Below are 16,771 nucleotides of genomic sequence, written 5' to 3'. Positions count from 1 at the left end.
GAACGATTTTTTCGACTTTTGAACGTTTCCTTCACTCAGTATCGTGACAGGGCGGGGGTCGTTTTCACAGGTCTCTCGTCCGTGTTGAAATAGTCGGGCCCATTTTTTAACCATAGTATATGAAGGTCCAGAATCCTGAAGAACCAATGACATCTCTTCAAAAATGTCTTTCGGTCTATTTTCCTTCTTTACGAGGAATTATGTCCGCGGCGCGCGGTGTCGAAATTCCGCAAATCTCCAGATTCGGCGGACATGGTGATGTCATTTGTACAATAGAAATTGAACTATCAGTGCAAACTTAATTAGTGATTGCTTTTTATAATACTACTGAGTGTCGCAACTAGTGATATGAGTAACAAGCTAATTACTCATCGCTAAGTACCTTAGGCCGCGAAATTTTCAGCCGCCCCTCGTACATTTTCATATTGAGTAGACATAATATGCAAAAAGAGCATGGCCATTGTTTACTACTACGGGGAAGTTGTAATTAATATTGTAGTGAGAGTAGTTTACAATTCATATTTCCATTAATTAAATTTGGCCATTCTGTGAAAAGTATCCTGAAAATACTGTCGCCTTTCATATAAAATCAGCTTTACGAGTGGTGACATTCTACTTCAGAAGCAAGCAGTATGTTCAGCAGGAGGGAAATATATTGTAGGTATACATAATTATAATATTTTTTACGTACCGGAAAACGCACCCACGAGGTGGACCGACGATCTGATAAAGGTACCAGGAAGGCGTTGGATGCAGGCCGCTACCAACCGTGCGATGTGGAAGTTATTGGGGGAGGCCTATGTTCAGCATTGGACGTCCTGTGGCTGAAATGATAATGATGTTGATAATATTTTTTTAAATAGGTACAGTCACGTGCACTAATATGTGTATAATTGGGTACTAAGTAATTTTATTTCGCTGGTCCGTTTCAGCGTGGAACTCTCCCTTAAAAGGAGATGATGTCCTGATGACCCACTGAAACTACATAGATGATGTCCTCCGTGGCCCAATAATTAGTATAGAACTAGAGTTCTTGTCCTTGTATTGAGACAGCCTGGATATCCTTTGGCTATGGTCAAATCAATGGCACATTCTGGCTGAATGAGCTCCATCTAGCAAAGTACAGACCTGTCATCTGTCCATCAAGCTATACAATGTAGCATCTTAGGTGATTATAATAGGTGCGATTTTGCATCTAAAATGTGCAGGCTTTGTTCAGTTTGAAGTTCAATAAACCTTCTGAATCAACCTGGAATGGAATTGACTTATTGCCAGCGGAATTATACAGGGAATATTTAAATAAGTCATATCTCGCAATTATTGCGAAAACATTAAAAATTCAGATAGCCTGACAACACTGTCAATATCTTCATTAATAAGATTAAATAAATACACATCATCATCATCATCATTTCAGCCATAGGACGTCCACTGCTGAACATAGGCCTCCCCCAATGCTTTCCATGTTGATCGATTGGTAGCGGCCTGCGTCCAGCGCTTCCCTGCTACCTTTACGATGTCGTCGGTCCACCTTGTAGGTGGACGTCCCACGCTGCGTTTTCCGGTACGCGGCCTCCATTCCAGAACCTTTCTGCCCCATCGGCCGTCAGTTCTGCGTACTATGTGCCCTGCCCATTGCCACTTCAGTTTGCTAATCCGTCGGGCTATGTCAGCGACTTTGGTTCGTTTACGGATCTCCTCATTTCTGATTCGATCTCGCAAAGAAACACCAAGCATAGCCCTCTCCATAGCACGCTGTGCAACTTTGAGCTTCTGTATAAGGCCTATAGTGAAATACACTCTGTAGCACAAAAATCGGGACACGTTGATATTTTTAAAAGCATGCATTGTGGAAAACCTTGGGGGAGGCCTTTGTCCAGCAGTGGACGTCATTTGGCTGAAAAGAAGAAGAAGAAGATGCTGTCTCGTGAAAAAAAATTAAAAAAATATGTAGTAGCATTGACGCCGGTGCTGATATATAAGTAAAATTATTATTTATCTGCTAAATAATTATTCTTTATTTGAGTTAGAAATAGTCTTGATTTAAAAGAATCGATTATAGCCTAGTGGTATCGGTGTTGGACTGGTCAAATCGAATTCCGAGGACGGCGGGTTCAAACCCCGCCGCCTGGAGTATTGTGGTTAACCCACTCGTAACACGCATTTATTTTAGCTTCCCACGAGGGGTTAGCCAGTCTCGTTAACCCTTTCGTTAACCAGTCTTCTTAACTCCAAAAAAATCTACAACAAAGACATACAATTAATCCATCAACATGTACACCTCAAATACATGGACTGAAAATGTGATGTGAACATATTTCAATAATAGTCCAGTCATTATAGTAAGTTCACCTCGGAATTCGAGATACCCAGCTGTAAGTCTGTAAATACGTGTATATTGACACCCTAAAAGTTGTCTCAAAACCTACATATGGTAGGGTGTGTAAGCAACTATTAAATTTCAAGGTCAACGGTCACAAAAATCGGTATTTTGCGCGTTTTTTAGAAATATCTCATTTCCTATGGGTTTTTTGCTATTTGTATTTATTATCAATATTGTAGAATACTAAATTCTCTACAAATTTTGCTTCAAAAATGTTTTTATACAGTGAACCGTTTTCGAGATAGAGGGCGGAGAGCGCGCGGTCTCTGCATCACTTCAGGTCAACTTAAGCGCTAATTCCCGTGGGAATTTCGGGAATTCCTTGTTGTAAATAAGCTTTAAGTTTACTAAGGTACCTACATGCCAAATTTCAAGCGTCTAACTTCCGTTAAGCGTTTAGATTTTTCATACAAAAGGATTTTCCCGCTAATTCCTGTTCCCGTGGGAATTCCTAAGTAAACTATAACCTGCCCAGGTGTATGAAGAATAATTGTACCAAGTTTCGTTAAAATCCGTCGAGTAGTTTTTGTTTCTATAAGGAACATACAGACGGACAGACAGACAGACAAAAATTTTACTGATTGCATTTTTGGCATCAGTATCGATCACTAATCACCCCCTGATAGTTATTTTGAAAATATATTTCATGTATAGAATTGACCTCTACAGATTTATTATAAGTACTAGCCCTCTATCTCGAAAACGGTTCACGGTATAAAAATTTTTTTTGAACAAAATTTGTAGAGAATTTAGTATTCTACAATATTGATAATAAATACAAATAGCAAAAAACCCATAGGAAATGAGATATTTCCAAAAAAAGCGCAAAAAACCGATTTTTGTGACCTTTGACCTTAAAATTTAATAGTTGCTTACACCCTACCATATGTAGGTTTTGAGACAACTTTTAGGGTGTCAATATACAAGTATTTACAGACTTACAGCTGGGTATCTCGAATTCCGAGATTCTTACCTAATTTAAGCTTAAATGACTGGACTATAAACATCATAGTTCCGATTTTTGTGGCGCTGAGTGTAATTTACATCGGACGTTGCCAATCGGCATATCTTTCCTTTTTTATCAGCATTCTGTAGTAATAAATTAAAGCTTCGTTTTGCTCTGCCTAGTGTAAGCAATTCGACATAAAAAGAAAACGTGGAAATTTTCAGTAAACTAAAATTGCAGTACTTCTGAAGAGTGGAATCCATTTTCTGTGCCATTATTTTTAATCTGCACCTTGGGTGTCATTAAAAAAGTGAATAAACACTTTAGAAATGGTCCATTTTGGCCCTCATGGTGTCATTTGTTACCATTAGGTGAAAATGAGGTCAACCGTTGCAATCCCATAGACGACAAATTTTCTCCAACGTCTCTCGTAATGCCCTTACAATTTTGATAGCGTCACCATAGAGTCTTAGTGAAAAACATAAAGCCCTTAGCAAGTATGCTACAATGAAATTTAAACAGTAACCTCTTTACTAATAAAAGTTACACGCTTGTTAAACACTTGTTTAAAGTGACGTTTAGTATGGAAATGACATTATAAAGTACTGCATTTGTATACGAAAAAATCTGAATAAAATTTTCATAATTATTTCATATCAATTTATTTCAAAATATTGTTTTAATAACTTCAAATATTCCACCAAAATTCTTGAAAAAGTTGTACTTAAATTTATATGCTCATAAAAAACTAAAATCAGTCCTTTAATTGATTAAATGCAATAATTCAGTCTTCAATCTTAACTCTAATATCAAAAGGAATTCCATTAAAATTATCTCGAAAGCGTCCAGTCCGTAGGCACACTAATAACTAAGATTATTTACCCCAAATTTATGGTCGGCGGGGGGTAATCTATGTCGGGTAGGGTTCAATTTATATATCCTTTCCCTGGCTTGGTGGGGTGAATTCGATATCCTGCCCTTGATGTATACTCGCCCTTATTTTGCGTGGTACGTTTGGGATTCAATCTTGGATACTGAAATGTGGGAGAAAAAGGATTAAATTAAACAAAAGACAGTTGTGAATAAATTAATGCTGTCCAGCTTTTGATACTGCCACCTGATTAATAACTAATTTTAATGAACAACTAAAAGAAGAGTAACACAAGAATTTACTAAAATTCAAGTTTGTTTAAAACTCTCGTGTTTTCGATGATATTATTATTATTGTTACTAAAAGTCTTACTTACCTATAAAAAAGACTCACGCTCATATTTAGAAACGATGCTTGCTTAAGTGAAGCAGCAAATCGAACGCACAGCGTTGAATAGAGCTCTGTGATTGGTTCGTGTGTCACCCTGTGTATCCACGCGCACTGTGAGACCTCATAGTAATGTTTGTGAATACAGGCGTACGCCATCGAAAATGGTGTCTTAACTATTTGTTTGGTTTCAATCGAATTCCGTCCACTGCTGGACAAAGGCCTCCACGTATTTCCACGACGATCAGTCCTGCGCTATTTGTTTATAAAACATGAAATGAAAAAAGGCTTATTTCGATAAATGAATAAACCTACTTTAAAAAAAACTCCATCCAGCAATGAAAGTCTGACCCAGAATAACAAATTAAGTAGTGCAAACAGTATAGGTCAAATACAAGCTTTTATAAGAGCAAAAAAGCTCCCAGTAATTTCTCATAACTTTCCATGAAAATGTTATATCAAAATGTGTATGTTCAAACAATGGCAACATTAACTCTGTCCATTCACGATATGACTGTACAAAAGCACTTGAATTTTGCGAATTCATACCGGCCTTCTATTCATCTTTTGGACTTTTTGTGAAACAAACCTTTCGTTAAACAAAGATACATTTTGAATGCACACATCCGAAGTTTATGTGTACAAATGATAGGAATACAGTAGACTTAGCGCACACGACGTCGTGTGCAGGAGCGCTTATGCCCGTTTACACCTAGTTTTTAAGTGACCCTTAAGGCAACACATAATAGGAATTTTGTTTTAAAAATTAAGGATTGATGGTGAAAACCGTCATTAGTTGCCAAGTTGTATTTTTCCTAAATAAGTGGTCTTCTATGTACTGTAACTGCACCTATTTGTAAAAATAAAATAAGTTAAAGACAATGTTCAGCTCAGTAGATATATCGTGACTTTACATTATACGTGATGACGTATAAATATTAATAAATATCCAAACGGTGGTCTTTTACAGTTTAATATTTTTAAACAATTGAAGAGGTTACTAAATAGACTGATGACCGACCTCATGAAGGTAAATCTGGGAATGGAAAACACATAATATTTTTTTCCAGCAGTGGAATACTATTTAGCTAATGATGATGATGACTAAATTTAAGTTAGAGACAGTAACCCGATGCTCAAGTTTGTGTTAAAATGTCTTTTACACTCTGCATGTGGTACAGATCTCACTGTATTTATCATTTGTTATGTCAAAAGCATCTGCCAGTAACACGAAAAGGGTATTTTTTACCGTTGAATAGAGTCGGATTTGCTTTTGTCTGTAACTTTGCTTACCTAATAATTTACGGCTAACTTCTAACGCCTTTGTTCGCGGTCCTTTATTAGCAAAATTAATGATTTCGTGTTCGTAAACACATTTGTAAAAACTAAAAGTTGGCACTGCATTATTTAATCACAACTTGGATTAGAGACTAAAGTTTGCTACAATACCAAACTAGAAGAAAAAGGTAGACCTAGCGTTCCTAGACAGATCTTTTTATTTGCAAAAAAGCCTGGAAACACCAGTATGTAGTTTGAAGTTGAAACAATATAAAGTGTAGGTCAAAATAAGGTAAAGCTAACATTGAAAGGTCGAGGTTCGAAGAGACGAGATATAAAAAGGAGTTCTATTTATAGTACAAAATAGTCAAGGAAAAAGTAACTAATATTACATTCCTTTTATCAGAAAGTTGATAACAGTATCAGCGTGTAAAGACAGTTTTACACATTGGCAACTTTTACCGACATTGGCATAATTATACTTATTCGTAACAATCTAGAGTCTACTGCTGGTACCACGAACTATCTTAGGTTATTACGATATTGTTTTCACAAGAAACTCAATACAAATGGAATAGTTTGCGACGTCATGAGCTCTCATCGCGACCAAGTGGTACCGGTGCATTTTGTAACTCTACACATGCTCTAGTCCAGCCTTTCCCAAAGTGGGCAATAACGCCCAGTTGTAGGCGCTGCAGGATTAAAGTGGGGCAATTAAGAGACCCAGAAATAAATTCGGGGCGTTGTGTAGGCTTGATTTTTAAGTAGGTAAAAAATGGGGGCCCTAAAAAATAATCCTACTAATATTATAAATGCGAAAGTTTGTGTGGATATCTGGATGTCTGGATGTTTGTAACTCTTTCACGCAAAAACTACTAAATGGATTTTGTTGAAACTTTACAGTATTATTGTTTATAACCCAGATTAACATATAGGTTATAATTTATGACGAATGTGACAAACTAAATTTCAATAAATAAATAGGACGAGGGTAAATAGCGCCATCTATCGTCATTGGTTAAAAATCTACAGCGCTGGACAAGAATTTTTGACATTCGTAAATATTCATGCAGGGGAAGCCGTGAAGCGCCATCTATCAACATCATTAAGATAACAATGATCCACATGGTTAGTAAATGGGTGCCTTATACAACTATGTTAGTAATTAATTATTTATTATAGAAATACCACTCATTAAGTATCCAAAAGTAGACAAAATAAGTTTGGAAACCCCTGAATTCTAGTCGGTTAAAAGTTAAGTGTTGTCTTTCTGAATTGTCCTCTTTGAACGTTGTCCTTTGTGCAGCACGTGGTACGTCGGCTTTTGTCTAATTTGGGGAAGAAGTAATTAATTATAGCAGGGTGGGGACGTACGGTTTCATGTGGATGCGACTTTTTTTTATTTTCATTAGGGTTGAATATTTAGCCAAGGTTTAATAAGGTATTACTTCTTTTTATCTTTGTAAAGTTTGGGTTACATTAACTTGAGAGAAAAACATTTTAGTTTTAGATATTAAAAAAATAACTAGTTATAAAGTCGATTGTAAAATCAATAACTTTCTTTTCTACACTATTCAATGTAAAATTAACAGTTTCTTTTATTAAAGTTACGTTACCATTTTATTCGAAATTTCAAAAAGACTACACAGGAAACTTGAAAGTTTCGAAAGGAAGTTTCATTAAGCTTCAGACGTATTTTTACAAAGGAGAACGCTGCTAGAACTTATGATGTAGTTTTGGAATAGCTAATGTAAAGAATGAATATACCTCTACTATAAAATGTTGTAAATTTTCTTTCTTTCTTTCTTTCTAAATCATTTTTTGAACATCGACGTTAAGGCTGAGTTACACCATCTTACTTTAACAGTAACAACTATAGCCGGTGATTTTTGTATGGAGTTTGACAGACTTTAACGTTTGTTTAAGTTAAAGCAACCCAGGCTTAGAGTAATTTGTATACCTACATGCGTACACGTCCAACTATGTAACAAAAGTGGGCTACTTTTACTAGCTTATTTTGTTACCTTGGTCCTTTTGAGATGCTAATTTTTAGTCCCACTAACCCCTCGTGCTAAGCTAAGTATAATTATGCTTGTGTTTCGAGCGTTCCTCGGATCTCGAGTCGGTCAGTCTAACACCTTCTGTTTGCATATTGTCACCCCTATATCTATATTATTAAATAAATAAATAAACGTTTATTGTTCCACTAAATTACAATATTGGTAATATACACTCGACAGCAAATAAATCGCACCACCCGCGACAAGCATTTTCAAACGTATGCATCCCTACTTCCCACCAATATTGGCACCATTTAAAAGCCTAGTTCTAAACTTCATTTTATTAAAGGAAAGGTTTTTACCCCAAAAATGTGTCTTTACAAGGATCCAGTCACTTCTTCAAAAAATAGGTAGTTACGCTATAGCCATTTTTTATGACTATAAAACTGTTAAGTTGGGATTAATCGCTATCCATCTGTTAAAGAGGACACGTGTGATCATTATTTGGTTTTATAACCATAAAATTTGGTCTAATTGATCCCAGAGGTGAGCCCAAAGTGAGGTCTTTTTTCAAGTCACATTTAGGGTATATGTTAATCATTTATTAAGAAATTAAATGTGTTTTTCTTTAAGGATATTTATTGGGCTTTCAAATAACACCAATATTGTTGGGGCACCATTATTGTGTCAAAAGAAAATCTTTAAAGTTCGCGTCGCGGGTGGTGCGATTTATTTGCTGTCGAGTGTAGTATACAAAGGTAGTATAGTACATCAGCAATCATCCATCCACCATCGAAATAGGAATTGACCTGTATCTCGAGTGGTGGTAGGCATCATGAGGATTTTCTCGTGTTAGGTCTTATTCTATGTAACTACAGTAAAGAAGTGGTAGGTAGGTAAAAAGGACATTATAAGATGAGTACATTAATTCTTATTCTGTATTTTGGGAATCCATAAACATTACTGAACTTTCCAGTACATATTGCATGCATATTTATAAGAATTTTATTAAAAAGTAAAATTAAGTAAAGTATTAGTTAAGTATAAGTTATTCAAAGTATCCTTAAACCAGTGGCTGGACTTGCAACAGTAATTAATAAACGCTCCGTCTTGAAACATCAAGAAGCAATGACAGAAGTTGCCGGGCACTAACAAACGACAACTTTCGTTGCTCGTGTTTGCAGCCACACGGACGAGCATTATGAACAATGTACAAACAAGTGAGCACTTGCATTTAGGACACTGTTTTTATTAGATACACCTCCTCTAAAACCAGGTCCGGGTGTAATATGTAATGTAACACGAACTCAACGTGTGGACGGTACTACAACCATTACATGTAACGTGCTGCCCATAATATTTCCATTACATTATACGATACGTTCTATTACGCGTTACACCTATCTAGACCCATCTTAAGTCTTCTCTCCTAAACCTCAAGGGATGTTTACAAAAACTTAATCGCGCTTTGAACACTTATTTCCATTGACATAAAATGTAAATGAAAAATTATCATTTTAAACTCTTTTGAACTTTTTTTAAGACTGCAGGAATTTTATGGCATTAACGTTGGTTTTTAGGCATAAAGCTCGAGCTCCACAAAACCTGCGAGGCCATTTTCCTGGGTCAAAAAAAGTTTGATGTTTTTCGTAAGACCAACGTTTTTATCGCGTCCATCCATAAATCGATGTAGAAGAAACAAATGACAGAGCGCATCATGCGTCACGCATCAGAGCCACCAGGAACTATTATTTTGCTAAATGACTTGGTTCAAATGCAACGTCCTTAACCAGTGTGTCACTCTCCCTCTAAGTTTTGCGGCTTTTAGCGACAGCAAGAGCGGAGTCAAGGGTCCATTTGCGGAGCCCTCGCGCTGAGAGCGCCTGCAACGAGTTGAGGTGACGCCTTTCTGTTTCTGGTGTTGCAAGCTTTTGATCTGTAAGAGTTATAGTCTTATAACTTGGGTTTTATAGCGCTATTAGAAAGAAAGAAAGAAAGAAAGAAAGAAAGATACATTTATTACAGTGGACATCACACAAATACAGGCAATTACATAGACATGACAGTGGCACATAATAATAAAAGAAGAAAAAATAAAAACAAGAGTAAACTGAGCAGTGCCACCCATTCACCAACAAGATGCCCACTGCAACGGGACCCCACTCAGCATATGCCGTGGCCCACGGTGACGAAGGCCACGGCGCTGGTTTTCAGTGTGCCCCATGCCGAGTGAGGGTCACGGACCATTGGTAAAATAAAAAAATAAAAAAGCTGCATAAAATTGTCTAGATAAACATACATAAATAGTAATATTAGTGCACAGATAAATACAAAAGGCGGGAAATCGGTAAGGATGATATGACTACGTTTATTAAGAATACTAATGAAAAGAATACTAATAAAAAGATAAAACTGTTTGTATAAGTGTGTGTGTAGTAACTGTGTTAATGTGTAATATTCGTAAAGAGTGACATTGTTACGCGTTGCTGAGTGTCTCGTGGTCTCGACGCCCGCAAAACCGGTTTGTGCAATCGAATGATTGATTGCGCGCGATTCGACAATTTAGTTCATCCCATATTGTTCCTAGCGTTACACGCGCACCCACAAACAAAAAATAAAAAAAATAAAAAGTAAATAAATTCCAGCAGTATTGGTCGTCTAAACATATAATTCAATTTCAATTAGTGTCAAATATATAGTTATGATTGTGCGGGGAATGGGTGCTCAATAATAGTCGGACTCCAAAATCGTAATGAACCTTTATTTTCCGAAACGGCGGTCTTATATACACAAAAATTTACAAAATATGACAGGGACAAACGATACATCTATTTCACATAAAAAAGTACAATCAATTAAAGGTGCGACAATAAAACAATTACCTACAAAACACAATATAAACAGTTAGAACGAGATAGAAAGACGATCACTATACTTGTTTCACGTTACACAAAAAATAGTAAAAAGTAGGGTACACAATAAATAATTTAGAAGAAGATAGCCTAACATTACAATATACTTGTTTCACACAACATAGAAATACATGTAAAAAGGCGGTAGAATAAATATTAATATTAAGAAAGTTAGACAAGGACAGCAAGAAGTTACAATGTTTCTGTTTCACACGACACGGAAATTATACATAAAAGAAGGTACACAAATATTTACAAGTTTCAAACTCACCCGCATCTATGATTATAAAACGTATCATGAAACTAGGTCAAGTTTCTCAGTCAGGAGCGCGCCGCAGTGATGCTCGCACGTATGCTCAAGGTTTGTATGTGGCGGCTGCCACATAGCTCCCCCTCAAGCGAAGCGTACCACGGGCTTCACAGTGCGTCCAGAACGTGTTGTTATTGTAGTGCCGGTAGTGTTGCGTCCAGTGCCAGTGATGTGATTTGCGTCTTCATTCAGTGTGTATGCGGGTTTCACTCGGTCGATTGATACGTTGACTTCTCGATCGGGTAGTTTGAGTCGAAATATTTTGTCATCTCGTTTCAGTACCGGATAAGGGCCTTCGTATGGTGGTTGCAGTGACTTTCGTGATGAATCGATGCGTAAATACACGTTATTGACGGTTTTCAAGTCTTCGTGAACGAATATATTGGTGTTATTTCTTTTTCTTTCCGTGGCTTGATAGTTTCTTATTGTTTGCCGTAGTTGATCAACATAAGTGTAGTCGTTATTCGGTGACGTCATCGGTGACGTATTGAAGAAATCGCCAGGGAGTCTGATACTACAGCCGTAAGCGAGTTGTGCTGCGCTCACGCCTGTGTCGTTTCGTGTAGCAGCTCGTAGACCAAGTAGTACTGTTGGTAATGCCTGTAGCCAGTGATTTCGTTGGTCGATAAGTTTAGCTGTCAGTGCTGTCTTGAGTGATCGGTGCCATCTTTCTACTATTCCATTACATTGCGGGTGGTACGGTGTTGTTCTTGTTTTTTCGATTCCAAGTTGTTTTGTTAGCGATGTAAATAACTGGCTTTCAAACTGTCGCCCTTGATCGGTGGTCACGGTGGTAGGACAACCAAAGCGAGATATCCAGGTTTCATAGATATTCTTCGCCACGGTTTCTGCAGTTATGTTGTGTAGTGGTATAGCTTCAGGCCAGCGGGTGTTGCGGTCAATCATCGTTAGAAGATACTTGTGGTTTTCAGTTGAAGGCGGAAGTGGGCCAACTATGTCAACGTGTAGGTGTTGAAATCGGTCGGCGGGTTGAAATTCACCATAACTGCTGCTTGTGTGTCGTTGAACTTTGGACTTTTGGCACGGCATGCACAACTTAGTCCATTTGCCTATGTCTGCGTTCATAGACGGCCAGAAGTATTTTTCTTTCATGATTTTCTTTGTAGTTCTCGTTCCAGGATGACTTATATTATGCACGGCGTTGAATGCTATGCGTCGAAATTCATCTGGTAAGTATGGTCTGATGTTTCCAGTAGAAGTTTCACAGTTGATCTTGTAGTTACAATTTGGTGGTTCTATCATCTTGAAAATTAGGTTTTTCTGTTGTTTCAGTTCTCGCAGGGTGTGGTCTTGTTGTTGTGCGGCGGCTAGTTGTTCGTAATCCAGTGTTGTAGGGCAGGTTATGGTTTCAATTCGAGACAATGTGTCGGCGACAACATTTTCTTTTCCACTTATGTAGCGTATGTCGTTGGTAAACTCACTTATGAAGGATATTTGTCTGCTGCGTCTTGGAGTTTCACTGTCTGATGTCTTCTTTTGCAGGACGAAGATGATAGGCTTGTGATCCGTAAATATGGTAAGTGGTTTACCTTCAAACATTTTTCTAAAATGTTTAACTGCCATGTAGATAGACAAAAGCTCGCGGTCGTAGGTAGAATACTTCTTTTGTGCTTCAGAGAACTTCTTTGAGAAATATCCCAGCGGTTGCCATTTCTTGTCCACGTACTGCTGCAGCACAGCTCCAGCACAGTTATTGGAGGCGTCACACATTAATGAGATGTGCGCGTTCGGTGCAGGGTGGGCGAGTAAAGCTGCGTTTCTTAGGCTTTCTTTACACGCTTCAAATGCAATCGTAGCTTCTTCAGTCCACTCAATCTTCGTTTTGTCTTTGCGTTTGCTGTTGTGTAAGTATGCGTTCAGTGGAGATTGAATGATGGCTGCTTTAGGTATGGCGTCACGGTAGAAATTTATAGTACCGAGAAATCTTCGTAGTTCTTCAATAGTTGTTGGTTTAGGTATTGAAGTTATAGCCTGGACCTTTTCTTCGGGTGGTTTGATTCCGTGTTGAGACACTGTGTAGCCAAGGAACTTCACTTCTTCTTCACCCAATACACACTTTGATGGATTTATAGTGATACCATACTCGTTGAGTTTGCTTAAGACGTTGCGCAGGTGTTCTTCATGTTGAGAGCTATTTTCTGAAGCGATTATGACGTCATCAATGAACGGGTATGCGTAGTCTATGCCTTGTAGGACTTGATGGATAAATCGTTGAAATGTCTGTCCAGCATTTTTCAGTCCCGGACACATTCTAGGGAACTCATACAGGCCAAAAGGTGTGATGATAGCCGTTTTCTCAATGTGCTCGCTGAAGACAGGCAATTGCTGGTATGCTCTGTTTAGATCTATGGTAGAGAAGATCTTCTTGTCTTGTAGTAGGTATGTAAAATCTTTCAGACGAGGCACAGGGTAGCGGTCTGGCTTGGTAACTGCATTGAGCCTTCTATAGTCACCACACACTCTTATGTCGCCATTCTTCTTTGGGACGATGTGCAACGGGCTCGCCCAAGGGCTTTTGCTCGGACGGCATAATCCCTGGTCCATCATTGTTTGGAATTCTTTCTTCGCAGCGGTGTAACGGTGGGGCGGTATCGGTCGAGCTTTGCAGTAAAGCGGTGGTCCACTGGTTTCAATGTAATGCTCGATGCGATGTTTAGGTGCTTCTTTCATCGAAGATATGCGTGTGATGTCTGGATATTCAGCCAATATATTGTGGTACTTCTGACTTGTATCTATGCTTCGTATCGTTGGTGTCGGGTAGTTGCAAGTGAATGCCTTGGTTGATAAGTTTGTTAATTTATCAATTAGGCTGCGGCCGGCGATATCGACGAGCAAGTTGTGGTGCTTCAAGAAATCTGCGCCCAGGATTGGCTTGCTGACGTTTGCGATGATAAATTTCCATTTGAAAGGACGACGTAGGTTGAGGTCCAATTCCAGTGTTTGCTCTCCATATGTGGGTATTATTGTATTGTTAGCGGCGAACAAATTAAACGTTGTCTGTTTCATTTTCTTGCCACTTCGTTTGGGTATAACTGATATGTTCGCACCGGTGTCAATGAGAAATAGCAGCTTGCTCTTCTTATCAGTAATAAATAGACGGTTTGTTTCATCCCATGCGCCGGTACCCGTCTCTGCCAACGCAGGTTTCAGTTTTCCTGATGTGTTGTCTTCAGAAATGTACAGGGTTCTGCACATTTTTTAGCTTGATGACCAAACTTGCGGTGGAAATAGCAATACGGCGAGTTGCTGGGCGTTGCACTGCGTTGTGATTGTGAATAGCGGCCTCGGCTCTGCGATCTTGAGTAGGAGCGACCGTTTTGCCAGCGCTGGGTTGTTCTGCCTCGATAGTTGTTGGCCGTTGCGTTTGCAGTCACTAAAAGTGTCACAGCTTCCGTTAACTTGTCAATCTTCTCTTCTAGAGTGCGGTATCTTGACGAACCAGGTGTGNTTCCTGATGTGTTGTCTTCAGAAATGTACAGGGTTCTGCACATTTTTTAGCTTGATGACCAAACTTGCGGTGGAAATAGCAATACGGCGAGTTGCTGGGCGTTGCACTGCGTTGTGATTGTGAATAGCGGCCTCGGCTCTGCGATCTTGAGTAGGAGCGACCGTTTTGCCAGCGCTGGGTTGTTCTGCCTCGATAGTTGTTGGCCGTTGCGATTGCAGTCACTAAAAGTGTCACAGCTTCCGTTAACTTGTCAATCTTCTCTTCTAGAGTGCGGTATCTTGACGAACTAGGTGTGTACTGCTGATTCACTGCGTATACTTCTTGTTGTGGGGTAGATGTTGATGGAGTTGGCTGTGGTCGTTGATATACAGCTGATATTTCACGTTGTGACTGCTGGTCCATCATCTTATCTGCCATCATGGCAACTTCACTCAGGCTTGACTTTTCACTAATTGCAAGAATTGAGCTTATGTTTGAAGGTAGTTGGTTGAGCCACATTCCTCGCAGCGTAATTTCAGGTAGATGGTCGTCGGCAAGGTTTTGCATTCGGCGTAATAATTGTGATGGCTTGAGGTCACCAAGTTCCATTCCGGCGATCACACGTTGGACATTTTTCTGTGCACAGTCTTCGTACACTTCCAGTAGTCGTTTCTTGATGGTTTGGTATTTGTTTTTCTCAGGTGGATGCTTCAAAATGTCGTAGACCTCATCAATGTCTTGACGTTCCAGCTGTCCCAGCACAAGCTCGTACACGGCTTGATCACTCTTCTTGTGGGGTGACATTACAGCTTCGAAATGTGCGAACCATCCTCGTAGCTTGTCTCTCCATATAGGTGGAATTCGTAGTCCGACGGATACTCCAGATACTTCAGCGTTTTCATGGTTGATCGGGATTACTGTTGGCGAGATGGCGGTTGCCGGAGTTTGCGATGTTTCAGGTGCGTTGTTCATTGTAGGGTCACCACTNTAAAGACGAGTTAATTTTCCCATAATCCGCTAATCGATAGAGGTATTTGCGCCTAGTTTTTGTTTTGAGACACTCAATACCACCAAAACTTAATTCAATAACGAGAGATTTATGGTGTGTATCTTCAGGGACCAACGGGTCGTCACACGCGCACACAGATAAATTAGAGTTACTCAGGACTAAATCTAGTAATCTATGGTTGGCATTGCGGCACAAATTAAATTGGTTTAAATTACATTCGGCCAGTGTATCAAAAAAATATGTCTGCGCTTCCCCTAGAATACCAGTAGGCTGGAGGTTATCTCCGTCACTGTGCCAGTCAATATTACTTAAGTTAAAGTCTCCCGTTATAACAAAAACATCGTTAGGACATGAGTTCACAATAGAAGACAGGTTTTCCGCGAAATTATGTAGCTGCGTGTTAAAGTTAAAACCATTATTTTCTTTACATAAGTAAAGAGTACAAAAATGTATTTTAGTGGTATTGATGGAGCTGGAAGGTGGCCATAGGAACTCTATAATAAAACGACTTAAATCCATCGAGTTTGGGTTCGTTCGTTTTGTATTGACAAGTACTTTAATTCTATATAGTAATCAGGGTCTAATGATGGAGCTGGAAGGTAATTCGCAATAAAACGACACAATCGCATCGAGTTTGGGTTTGGTTCAATTTTAATTTCTGTGATGGGTCTGGGTGATAATATGTATAATAAGTTTGTATTTACAAAAAAAAATGTATTTAAGTATGTTTATATTCGTTTTCTAGTGAGCGGATACTGTGAATGTACGTCACGCGGGGTCACGTGACCGTCGGCGGCACTCAATATTTAAGCGAACTTTGAATGCCTATAAAATCATAACTACTGGGTATTTTTGAATGAAATAAAAACTAATGTATTTGTAAATGTAAAAGCCTAACTGTAACATAGGTTTCAAGTGATTTTGCATACCTAGTAACATTCTCAATTGACATACTTTAAAAACTGTCAAAACGAGATTCTCCCATAGACTTTGTAGGGCTATACAAGCCGATGTCGTCACTATTTTGCCAACTTATTATCAATTCAAAGCAACAAAAAATCTTAATTTACAATTGATTTAAAATCAATTGAGTTTTTAAGAGAAGAATGAAGAGTGTTTTTAAAAAGTTGAGCTTTAGAATTTTATTATTGGAGAATGGTATCAAATACTCAAGTGTCCTACAGTTTCCCCCAGTATGTCGCTTTTTCCATTCGACGGTGGCGACAC

At 38.6% G+C, this 16,771-nt stretch overlaps 1 protein-coding gene across 1 annotated transcript; it reads right to left on the bottom strand.

The window, feature by feature from the left end:
- Window positions 1-14,523: 14,523 nt before the first annotated feature.
- On the bottom strand, window positions 14,524-15,507 carry LOC114352367 (uncharacterized). Its single transcript, XM_028303952.1, has one exon. It carries the CDS (start codon window positions 15,505-15,507, stop codon window positions 14,524-14,526), a length of 984 nt encoding a protein of 327 aa, XP_028159753.1.
- Between the last annotated feature and the right edge of the window lie 1,264 nt (window positions 15,508-16,771).

This window comes from Ostrinia furnacalis, unplaced genomic scaffold, assembly GCF_004193835.3.
Source record: "Ostrinia furnacalis isolate ACB-3 unplaced genomic scaffold, ASM419383v2 OfSCF1345, whole genome shotgun sequence".
Classification (NCBI taxonomy): domain Eukaryota; kingdom Metazoa; phylum Arthropoda; class Insecta; order Lepidoptera; family Crambidae; genus Ostrinia; species Ostrinia furnacalis.
This window is presented reverse-complemented; position numbering and strand designations above follow the sequence as displayed.